At 39.9% G+C, this 11,380-nt stretch overlaps 2 protein-coding genes across 2 annotated transcripts; one reads left to right on the plus strand and one right to left on the minus strand.

Annotated features, from left to right (window-relative positions):
- The first annotated feature begins 20 nt into the window (after nucleotides 1–20).
- cipca (CLOCK-interacting pacemaker a) lies at nucleotides 21–8,582 on the plus strand. The gene is made up of 4 exons (XM_074660572.1): nucleotides 21–178; nucleotides 4,576–4,692; nucleotides 5,119–5,288; nucleotides 5,710–8,582. Exons 2-4 carry the CDS (start codon nucleotides 4,587–4,589, stop codon nucleotides 6,505–6,507), a joined length of 1,074 nt encoding a protein of 357 aa, XP_074516673.1. The 5' UTR covers nucleotides 21–178; nucleotides 4,576–4,586; the 3' UTR covers nucleotides 6,508–8,582.
- A 142-nt stretch (nucleotides 8,583–8,724) lies between these two features.
- On the minus strand, nucleotides 8,725–11,380 carry zdhhc22 (zDHHC palmitoyltransferase 22). Its single transcript, XM_074660573.1, has 3 exons — nucleotides 11,221–11,380; nucleotides 9,574–10,131; nucleotides 8,725–9,477 (listed from the first exon to the last, which is right to left on the minus strand). Exons 2-3 carry the CDS (start codon nucleotides 10,127–10,129, stop codon nucleotides 9,200–9,202), a joined length of 834 nt encoding a protein of 277 aa, XP_074516674.1. The 5' UTR covers nucleotides 10,130–10,131; nucleotides 11,221–11,380; the 3' UTR covers nucleotides 8,725–9,199.

The raw sequence follows: 11,380 nt of genomic DNA on the forward strand, positions 1-11,380 counted from the left end.
AGGTGGCAGTATAGTGCGACATGAAGGACGCCAGCTACCGTTAAACCTCAGAGAGAAGAAGAAGCAACAGCAGAAACTAGACACAGCTAATAACGTTTTATAGGAATAAAAACACACTATAGCTGATCTTGGATGAATCTATAAACGGATATTTGTTTCCAAGGAAAAGGGCGTATTGGTAAGGTTTGCAAAAAAATAATACTTTGTAGCCAAATAGCATCAAAAGTGTCGTGATGAGCTGGTTGCTAAGCAGAAGCTACGGTAGCTAGGGTTACCAAGCTACCTAAGTGAGCTAACTGAGCTAACAGCGCAGGGCAGTAAACAGAGAGAAGAGGAGACACACAACACCTAGCGTTCAGTATGTATTCAACGCATACTCAGATGATGTCAGTTTCAGTAGTGTAGTTGTCTAAAGTAGTTTAATGTAACCAGTGTTTGGCAAATCACTTGAAAATGAACGCTAAGTGTTGCTAAGTGTTGACAGATTTGTGTGTAAACAACTGGTGTAAGCGAGCTATCTGATGTTACACCATTAGTTGCATTAGGAAGTTATAAATAGACAGATCAGACTCACACCTCATGATGTTTATTGTTGGAAATGTTGAAAAGCACGTGTCTCTCAGTATAGCACTGTAATGGACTGGCTGTGTGGGGGTGACAGGTGTTACGGTTTAACTGGCGACCCTGTTAACTGGCGACTTTCAGCCGAATGAGTCTGTGGTTGTCGTAGTTACGGCAGCTGTTGAAAGCAGGAAGAGAATACGTAGCTGTCCTCGTGAATGCCTCTTTGTTTAGTATTTCATTACAATGTTTAAACATACCGGATTGGTCTTTGGAGCTTTGGAGTCTTGTTTGTGGAAACGTGTCCGCTATATTCTGCTCGCGTTTGAAACGTTGCTTGTTATGATGAATATGTTGAAATCAGGAAGAGCAGCGTCGCTCTTCCTGTAAGCTAATAAAAGTTTCTAAATACACATATTCGTCTTTGGAGCTTGTTGTAGTAAACATGTGTCACGTAGAAGAACCTCATCCCTTTAAGAAAAAAAAATGAATAAAAATGTCAGGTTTTACGGGATTTGAACTCATACCAAAATCACAGCTTGTGTGACAGACGGAGGTTTCCTCCAATGCGCCACCAGCACTGGGATGGTCACAGGTGAATGTCATATTTATCTCAAATATCACACGCTAAGTAGTCACTCTGAGACGCAGAAGGCAGCCAGATTAACTTGTGACCACACTGTCCGTGTACTTCAGACCATCTGATTTACAACACAAGTAAGTGTCTGTTTATGTTGTTGTTGTTGTATTCACGTGGAAACATTGAAGTTTGAAGATCTCGCATCAGCTGCACCATAAAGAAAATGTTTTCAAACCAAAAAGGCACTAGATTGAGAATTGACCCAGACAACAACACAGGAGTCAAACACTCAAGTTATTTTTATTCAGGAGAGGCCAACAAATTTCACTTGTAGCCAATCAATCTGCACAACATATGACCCTCTCAAGGGGAAAACATACTATTTACACAAAGGGAGAAGAGGCAGAGAATATTGCAGGGCGTACATTATGTTATGTTCACAATATATGCATCCATTTTTGACATATGGATTGTCCATGTTATATTTTCATTATATCGTTACTCTGTACACACACAACATCTATTGCACGTCTGTACATCCTGGTAGGGGGATTCCCCCCCCCCCCATTGCTCTTCCTGAGGTTTCTTACATTTGTTTCCCTGTTCAAAGGGTTTTTTCCTCATTCAATGACAGGGTCGCACTGTAAAGGACAGAGGGTGTCGGATCCTGTACAGATTGTAAAGCCCCCAGAGCCAAATTTGTAATTCTGGGCTATACAAATTGAATTGATTTGATCTCTGCTGAACCTTCTTAGTGACACTACTGATATTCTGCTCTGACTTGAGGGTGATGATTGAGCCCAGGAAGCAGATGTTTATGTATGTTTTCTATAACTGATGATCTTAACTTTTAAATTTAATAGCTACTAACATAAATATATAATTTATCTTAGAAAGAACCTGTGTTAAATGGCTGCTTTGTGAATATAAGATTAAATAGTAGCAGGTTGTACAGACATGTGTATGTTGTGCAGATTGATTGGCTACAAGTGAAATTTGTTGGCCTCTCCTGAATAAAAATAACTTGAGTGTTTGACTCCTGTGTTGTTGTCTGGGTCAATTCTCAATCTAGTGCCTTTTTGGTTTGAAAACATTTTCTTTATGGTGCAGCTGATGCGAGATCTTCAAACTTCAATGTTTCCACGTGAATACAACAACAACAACATAAACAGACACTTACTTGTGTTGTAAATCAGATGGTCTGAAGTACACGGACAGTGTGGTCACAAGTTAATCTGGCTGCCTTCTGCGTCTCAGAGTGACTACTTAGCGTGTGATATTTGAGATAAATATGACATTCACCTGTGACCATCCCAGTGCTGGTGGCGCATTGGAGGAAACCTCCGTCTGTCACACAAGCTGTGATTTTGGTATGAGTTCAAATCCCGTAAAACCTGACATTTTTATTCATTTTTTTTTCTTAAAGGGATGAGGTTCTTCTACGTGACACATGTTTACTACAACAAGCTCCAAAGACGAATATGTGTATTTAGAAACTTTTATTAGCTTACAGGAAGAGCGACGCTGCTCTTCCTGATTTCAACATATTCATCATAACATGCAACGTTTCAAACGCGAGCAGAATATAGCGGACACGTTTCCACAAACAAGACTCCAAAGCTCCAAAGACCAATCCGGTATGTTTAAACATTGTAATGAAATACTAAACAAAGAGGCATTCACGAGGACAGCTACGTATTCTCTTCCTGCTTTCAACAGCTGCCGTAACTACGACAACCACAGACTCATTCGGCTGAAAGTCGCCAGTTAACAGGGTCGCCTGTTAAACCGTAACACCGGTCAGACAGTCTGATTCAAACTCCATCCATTATGTAAATAAAATTACAAAAATATAAATATGCTCCAAAATCAAGAGAGCAAGAAAGTAAACTCTGCCATTTAACATCCTTATTAGGAGGTAAAAGTCTTTTTGTACAAGTCCCTGGTGCCTCATCATCAATCAGAGATCCATTATTTTGTTTATTTGAATAGGAGTTATCTCTATAAATGTCAAGCTCAGTTCAATAAATGGACACAACTTTTCCCTGTAAATGAGGTCGACAAAATGTTAGAAACATTACAATACAATAATGTTTTGTAACGTTACTTTATGTAACAATACTAGCACAACGTACTGGCTTAAAGCGTGCTGTTTATTGTAGTCAGTACACAAACAATTTAAAGTAGCAGTCTCAGTAAGACAGTAGTATTGATGGTACTGACCTACTGAGCCATCAGTACCAAGCTACTTTTAGATAATTAATGTAAGGACAGACTGAATACTAATTCAGTCCTTCACAACCAACTGAGTTGAACTATTCCCTGCCATCAAGACACTAAAATCTAGTAATGGAGTGTAAATATTGCACAAGCTGTTTTATGGTTACAAGTTGACTGTGTCTTTTTTCTTTAACATACTTAAAGCCATTTTGGGAAATGTTGAAAATGTCTCAGTAGCACTGTAATCGCCTGGTTGTATGAGGGTGACAGGCCCTATAATATACCTCAAGCTCAATTCAATAAATGGACACAACTTTTGCCTGTAAATGAGGTCGACAATAATGTTAGAAACGCAATACAATGATGTTTTGTAAAGTTACAATACTAACACAAGGTACTGGCTTAAAAGCTTACTGTTCATTGTAGTCAGTACACAAACAATTTAAAGTAGCAGTCTCAGTAAGACAGTATAGTGTTGTATTGATGGTACGGACCTACTGACCCATCAGTACCAAGCTACTTTTAGATAATTAATGTAAGGACAGACTGAATAGTAATTCAGTCCTTCACAACCATCTGAGTTGAACTATTCCCTGCCATCAAGACACTAAAATCTAGTAATAAAAAGTAATGGAGTGTAAACAGGGAAAGAAATGAGCACCTGCCACCTGCCACCTGCCAAATGCAGGGTAAATGTTGGCAGTGGCAGGTAAAAATGTCAGGTCACCTGCCACCATGGCAGATAGGTTTTCTTTATATTAAGAAACATTATTTTTAAAAAGCAATTCTAAAGCCTAAATTAAATATAGTCATGGATTAAGGTTGCATGATATATTCCAAAATTCTACGGTCTGGTACCACTGACTCAGTGTTTACAATTTTAAAGCGTTCTACCTAGATTTCAGAAGTGGCAGACAAAAACAATGTAATGGCCAGTAGAAATGTTCAGTGACCTGCCACAGTGGCTGGTAAGGAAAAAGGTTAATTTCATACCCTGAGTGTAAATATTGCACAAGCGATTTTATGGTTACAAGTTGACTGTGTCTCTTAATTTGATCAGTCTCAATTGGAGTCCATACTGGGTGCTAACCAACCTATAGTCTTGTCTTTTTGCTATTATTACATACCCTGAAGTCTAGGCGAAAGCAAATTGAACTCTGTCAAAGCCCTATTTTGATCTTGTCAGTTACCTTTCAACTCTCCATTTTTTCCAGAAGAGACAAACATGAGCAGTTTCAGTAGACCCGACAGACACAGGACCCCGTCATTCACCAGGGCAACACACCTTGGAGCATCCCAGGCTGACCTGGAGAGAGATTCAGGCTTCTCAGGTTTGATTCCGTTACGTTTCTCTACAGTTACACACCTTTGAGTTTTGTGTTTGTCCAATTGTATGTGGTATCATAACACGGTTGTCAGTGTGGCATGTGTTGTGAACTGGGTGTACCTGTTTAATTAGCATTTCCCTGTTTGGAAAAAAAATGACTATCAAGTCATTAACAAGATCAACCTAGATCAAATATAGGGATCTAGGTCACATTTTCTATGTAAGCACTATGAAGGCTGACCTGGATTTGGTTAAGCCCTCCTCATCATGTTGATGGTATCCTTTTCCAGACGCTCTGGAGAGGCTTATCTACATTTGACACTGTTTTCATAATACTAATATTCTGCCCCACGTACTGTGTACAATAGAAAGGTGAATACGTTGCTTTTAAACATGACTAAACCCATATGCTGTGTCTCCTCCTCCTCAGATACCAGCTCTGAGTACCTCAGTACAGTCGATCTGACTGACTCTGAAGATGCAGGAAGGAATGGGTCGATAGTCGGCCAGGACCCGACTGGTCCGCAGGTGGCTGTGATGGGAGGCTCATACGCTGGACTCTCGCCAATGATCATCATGAATAACTTTGTCTTAAAGCAGGTAAAATACAGCAATCTATGGGCGTTTTCATATTAGGTACGTTTGATCCGTATCACGGATCAACGAACTGTGCCCGGGTACGGTACGGAGCGTTCACACTAGTCAAACAAACGGAACTTTGGGGACATGTGTACTCGGATCCGGGCCCGGGTCCCTGATGTGATAGTACCCTATGTCTGCTTCTGCCTAGCACTAATCCAGGGCTTTACTGTCAATTCAGGGTGAAATTACCTTCGGCTAAGAGAGTGCAAATGTGTGTCTTCATGTATATAGTAATTTGACTGTTATTTTTAATGGATACTTATATTGCACTGTTTTGTTTTTTCATTTTATATATTCTCCTTGTATTTAATAAGTTATATAACAGAGGTATTATACTATAGGTATAGCATGATATTTACATTTGTTTTTTTCTCTCTAGCCATCCTCGATGGCTCCAGCAGAGAACCAGTGGGGCTTTCCTTCACCCTTGGAAGTGATGCCTCAGTCACAGGTGGTTCTTCTTCAACCCATGGTATCAAATGGTAGCAGCAGCAGCTCCTCAACGACTGGCCCTGAAAATATCCGACAATCAAAAAGCTACTTGCCCATCCTCAAGTCATATCCCAGAATCGCCCCACACCCAGCGGATGCGCCCACTAAGAGGGTGGGATCCTCAAAGGTGAGGGTGAGTTCAACGTCAGGATATGACCAGCGAAAGAAGAGGCACCACCACGGCCACAGGCTCCACAGCTCGCCCAGTCCGCAGCCAGCACTGCAGACTACAGTGAAACCCATCTCAAACTTTGAAGCAGCAAACAGCCAATCGGAGGAAGCTGAGAGTCAGGAGCAACTCGGTGACAAGCCTCTCTCCCCGCTGGCAGGGAGCAGCCCTCTGCTCCCCTACACAGATGAATTCAGGACAGATATTGACAATAACATGATGGATGCTGACCAGGACGACGCACTCTCTATGGACGTTAACAAACTGAAACGTTTCAGCAATACCTACAACATTCTCCACAAATCTGGCTTGCTGGGGATCACCATGCGCACAAAGCAGCTGATCAAGGAGAATAAGCGCACCCAAGGTCAGCTGCAGCAGCTTCAGGAGCAAACGGCTCTGCTGCTGGAGGCTCTGAGCAGCGGGGACCCGCAGCTCTGGACTAAACTGCAGCTCTCTCTGCAGCACCGAGACAAGGAGCAATGTGGAGCTAAAGCTCAGAGAGTCCTGGCGTAATATATCGATGGACATGACCAGCGGTTCTCAATCGGGGTCACAAGATGATTTATTGAATGTGAAAACGTATATCTCAAATCTTTACGATATAAGCAGTCTTCGTGTGAAATAATCAATTCAGTATATAGCATTATAAATAAACAAACAATAACTAAACTAAAGTATATACTTCCACGCTTTTATCAGGACAAATCGTACAAATCATCTTAACATTCAGAACTGCTGGTCTAAGATGAAGCTGAAGCACATGGATACCAAGTGGGAGTTAAGAAGCATGCTTACATTTCAAACCCTTGCCTATAATGAATTTTCTTGCCTCTGTTGTTTCAAAATAGCAAGTATCACTTGCAATAGGGCTATGGCTTCTAAAGTTTGAAATTCTAATTGCATAAAAAGCATGTATACATCACATGTGAGGGCACACGGGGTTAATTCCTTGTAAATGCCCTGAATGTGATTGCTGTAGGGAAAATACACGCATCATTTTTAAACTCAGTGTGGATACATGTGGCCTGTGTTTCAATTTCCATTTTACTGAGATCTTGAATCAACAGGACAATGTCTTTTTGAATTGACGATATTTTTAAATTGGATGGTAAATGAATGTGACTGAGCAGATGCCTCCTTTGTGAGGAAGTGTATATACTAACAGCTTTTAGGCTCAAACAACAGCTGGATAGCTCACAGTGAGAGTTCAGAGGGCTGGCAAAACCATAACATTGTTATGTTTATTTATATAATTTTGTGTGTCAGTATTATTTATTTGTAATAATGTTTCTGACCAAGACTAAAGCTGTGTGAATAAGATAAACAAACCAAGCACATTATAAGGAGTTAGCCAGTTCACTGGTAAAGCAAGTTCCTTTTTTCAAACGATGTCTTTAAGAACTACGTAGGCATTTGCGAAAGCTTAAACTGTAGCAAGTGAAGTGCTGTAGCCATATATTTTTCTCTTGACTTTGCATACAGTATGTTGCTGCCATGTTCATTCCTGCTGCTTAAGCTTAGTGTTATGTATTAATTGAAATTTCAAGGCAAAGAAACGGCAACTAGTTTCATATTTAAACTCTTGCACTTTAGTTATAAGATTACTGACAACTTTTTTAGACAAGATGTTACAACCTGTATCCCTAAATGAGCATTTCTGTCCTGATAAAACAATGTGAATATAAATGTTTATCTGGGTGCCTGTGCCTTTTTGGATATGTTCATGTTTGCACTTCATATCAATGCTTGAGCATCTTAGATTTGTGAACTTCATGTGGAAGAAAGTTGAATGTACTTAAAGGTCTCCAAAGATTTAATATTCTTATCTGAAACAAAACAAATCAAGCCCTGGCTAGGCAGTATGTTCAGACTTGATGTAGAAAGAATAGCATGAAGACAAGTGAAGTCATAAATGGTTCAGTTTTAAATGTTGAGTCGAGGTTAACTGTTGTATTATTTATTTTAGAAACAATATTCTATTGTTGCAATAATTTCTAATCATGAGTGGTTGTAAAACTAAGAAATAATCAAATTAGCCTTGGTTGTAAAAGGGCAAAAGTAGGGTTACAAAAAATATTTTAAGATTACTATTCAGAGATTGCTTTTTTCCTGTTATTGTGAAAAGTGCTTTCTGTGTCGTTTCTTTAGCAAATGTCACTTTGACTAATAATCATAAAACTCTGTTTGAAGACCATTTCCTCTCAGTCATTTATTTCTCTCTCCTACCTCAGAATGTGTAGTTTTTAAAAAAAAAGAGTGACTGCTTGTTGTGATTTCAATACGTTTATTGGTATAACAGGAATAGACAAAATAGCTCTAAAAAGTATATTTATTGAAATCCAAAACATCTTTGACACGATGTTGAATATGTCAGTAGCTGTAGCAGCAGCATAACAGTGAAAAGTCCTTACTATTGTTATACAGAGGGCCCTATTGTTATCGCAGTGTAGTGAATACCTCCTCTTTGGGGTCATCTGTAAGTATATAAGACATGTTTATGGCACATTGTGAATAATACCCTGGATAATAATATGGTAATCATCTTCACATTTCCCCCACCCATTCTTATAAAGGAGCATATCACTGTACTGTCTGAGTCACATTCATTTGAGGAGAAATCAGGCTCAACGTGTGACAGTTTATTGTCAGAACAATGGCATCAAGCCCGGCAGTTTATGCTGTTTAGTCACATACTGTAGTTTCCTTGTCTGCTAGCCCTTAACATCAAAGTAAATTATTGTTGTAAAAACTACCGTAAGTTTCCTGAATGTCACATTGTAGCATCCTGCAAGGAAGTGTGGAAGAACAACACACTTGATTGGTAATCTCAGCACCGCGTGGCGCAGGTGTTCAAATCAATAGCATGATACCAAAATGCGAAGCTGTGAATGCATGCACCTATGCAAACTAAGCCATCTTTATATTTTGATGCAAGCGTGTAGTAGCGCATGTAAAACTGCTGGATGTCCCAAACGACCAACTTATTAGTCTTAATATTGCCTTGTCAAAAGCTACTAACTTAAAGGATACACTTATATATTTAAAAGGTTTCACATTGATATATGGCTCCTGTCCTTAAAGGAATGTGTGCTAACAGCTAACTATTTAAAATCAATCACCACATGGATCCCAAGAAAGCATTTTCTACAACTTGTGCTGCTTGTGTGACCTATTGGTAGCTATTGATATGACACGTGGTTATCACTCAGTCTTGCTTTTGTGCATCCGTGTCTTCGAAGCACGTCTCCGCTGTCTGCACAGGCAGGATAAGGCCAAGGATCCAGCGGGTACCAAACACATCCTTAAGGTTGTTTCTCCAGGGGCTGCGGTTCTCCACAAGCTGCCCCCTCTGCATCTGACACCAGGTCTGTCCCCGGGCCACCAGCAGCACCTGCTGGAGACAGAAGCCTGCACAGACCAGGCCGATGCCCAGCCACACATACAGCATCAGCACCAGGAACAGCTGCAAACCTGAGATTGTTCCTGTGGGGGGAGAATTAAGAAGGAAACATTTAATTCTCAGGAAGGCAACATGTATCTTGAATTATCATCTTTAATTGGAGTAATAACACAACTCACCCGTGAAGAAGTAACTAGTGGAGAGCGGGAGAAGAGTCAGGAAGGTCAGCGGGTTCTCAAAAGAGATGGAGTACTCCACCGTTAGAAAGGCCACACCAAGAACCAAGGAGTACAAACAGGCGCACGATGTGTAGATGCAGAACATGATGAAGTAGCGCATGTTTTTGTTGCCAATGCAGTTTCCAGTGAAAAAGCAGTGGTGGTCCCTCTTGAGGATAACTTTCTTACACAGTTTGCAGAAGTGGCGATTGTTCAGGAGGTAGTGTGCATCCACTTTGTCCGAGCAGTGGGCCGAACACACTGGAACCACAGTCTCGTTGGCACTTTCAGCCGGATATTTAATAGTCATTATGTAATTTCCCAGTGCGTTGAACATCAGGAAAAGGAAGACAACTGTGTGAAGAGTTGTGGACCCACTCAGTGATGTATCCGGGTTTGGGAAGATTGTTGGGATGAAGAAGCAGAAGTGAAAGATGAAGGTGACTACTGTAGCCATGAAGAAGTAGGCAGGTGCTACAGCATTGAGGAGCCTCAGTTTTAACATCCTGGTGAACATATCTGTGTGAGAGTGAAGACACAGGAAGCAGAATGTTAGCAGAAACGTTTTCGACAACTGGCTCAGAGGATTATGTAGCAGCAGTTTGACACAAAATAAATCTCCATTTTAAAGGTTTACTATGAAAAATTAAAAGTTATAGGATAAAAAAATATATTCTGTCTTGTATAGGTATAAAAAAAAAAACGTGCTCCAACTGAGACCTATTGACCATGACATCATCAAAAGAAATAAAATCTAAAAAAATATTATTTAATACTTTTTAGAACATAAAATAACATCATAAAATAGCAAATACTTGTTGTATGAATGTATGAAGTCTATCCTCTATTATAACACTATGCTCTTTTCTTATTGGCTCTAACAGATTAACAGTTTGAAAGTGTTTGACTATTTATTTTTCTTATGCTTTTAATTGTATGTAAATACTACTTCTTTCTGACTGTCCATTTGTTGGTATGATCATTTTCTTTTTCTTTATTTTTGTATTCTACATGTTCAAAATAAATTTTGAAATGAAATGAAAAAATGAAATGAAATTAGCAGATTACAGATGATTATTTAAATGAAGCATCTTGGTGAATGTAGCACAGCTCCTATTAGGGCCAGATAGATAATAAAAATCTAGTGTGATCTGTGCTGCTCATTTAATAAAGAGAAGTCTGCTGCTGCTGCTGCTGCTGCTGAGAAAAAAAAAACTAATTTCTCTCCAAAGTAGGGTCTAGGGACTCTAAGGGGCCATTGAGAATACCAAGAATATCTCACCCTTTTCTCTGTAACCTACAGAAACTCACAGATGTGCAAATCACAGAGAAGCAAAGCACACAAGGAATGAAGAAAGGTGCTCCCACAGAATAAAAACAGTGTCTTTACAAGCATTTATCTCTATAGGCCGAAGAATGCCCTAGATGACAGAAAGCACCAATCAAGGACTATCACAAGGACTATTTTTTTTTTTTTTTTTCTTCAGGAAACAGATGAGACAGGTGCCAGTGATGGCGTCAATCATTTAATTTCCATGACGACGTATTAAAACAGTCATGGTGATGGTGATGGTGATGGTGTGTGTGTGTGTCCAGGCTGCTGCCTACCTGCAGTAGTCAGAGGAGAGGAGCTGTCCTTTCAGCACCACAGAGCCTCGGCTCACAGCTCACAGCTCATCACGTTCATTCAAACGCATCAGAAGGTGTTGTTGAGCCACATCCACCTCCTTTTTTTATTCATTATTGGGGTGTCTGCTCCTTTGTCTAC

Source organism: Sebastes fasciatus, chromosome 15, assembly GCF_043250625.1.
Source record: "Sebastes fasciatus isolate fSebFas1 chromosome 15, fSebFas1.pri, whole genome shotgun sequence".
NCBI lineage: Eukaryota > Metazoa > Chordata > Actinopteri > Perciformes > Sebastidae > Sebastes > Sebastes fasciatus.

Coding starts and splice junctions, on each gene's coding strand:
- zdhhc22 (XM_074660573.1), bottom strand. CDS start 10,129: ATGTTCACCAGGATGTTAAAACTGAGGCTCCTCAATGCTGTAGCACCT. Junction 9,478..9,573: donor CACTAGTTACTTCTTCACGG/GTGAGTTGTGTT, acceptor CTCCCCCCACAG/GAACAATCTCAGGTTTGCAG.
- cipca (XM_074660572.1), top strand. CDS start 4,587: ATGAGCAGTTTCAGTAGACCCGACAGACACAGGACCCCGTCATTCACC. Junction 4,693..5,118: donor GAGAGATTCAGGCTTCTCAG/GTTTGATTCCGT, acceptor CCTCCTCCTCAG/ATACCAGCTCTGAGTACCTC. Junction 5,289..5,709: donor ATAACTTTGTCTTAAAGCAG/GTAAAATACAGC, acceptor TTTTCTCTCTAG/CCATCCTCGATGGCTCCAGC.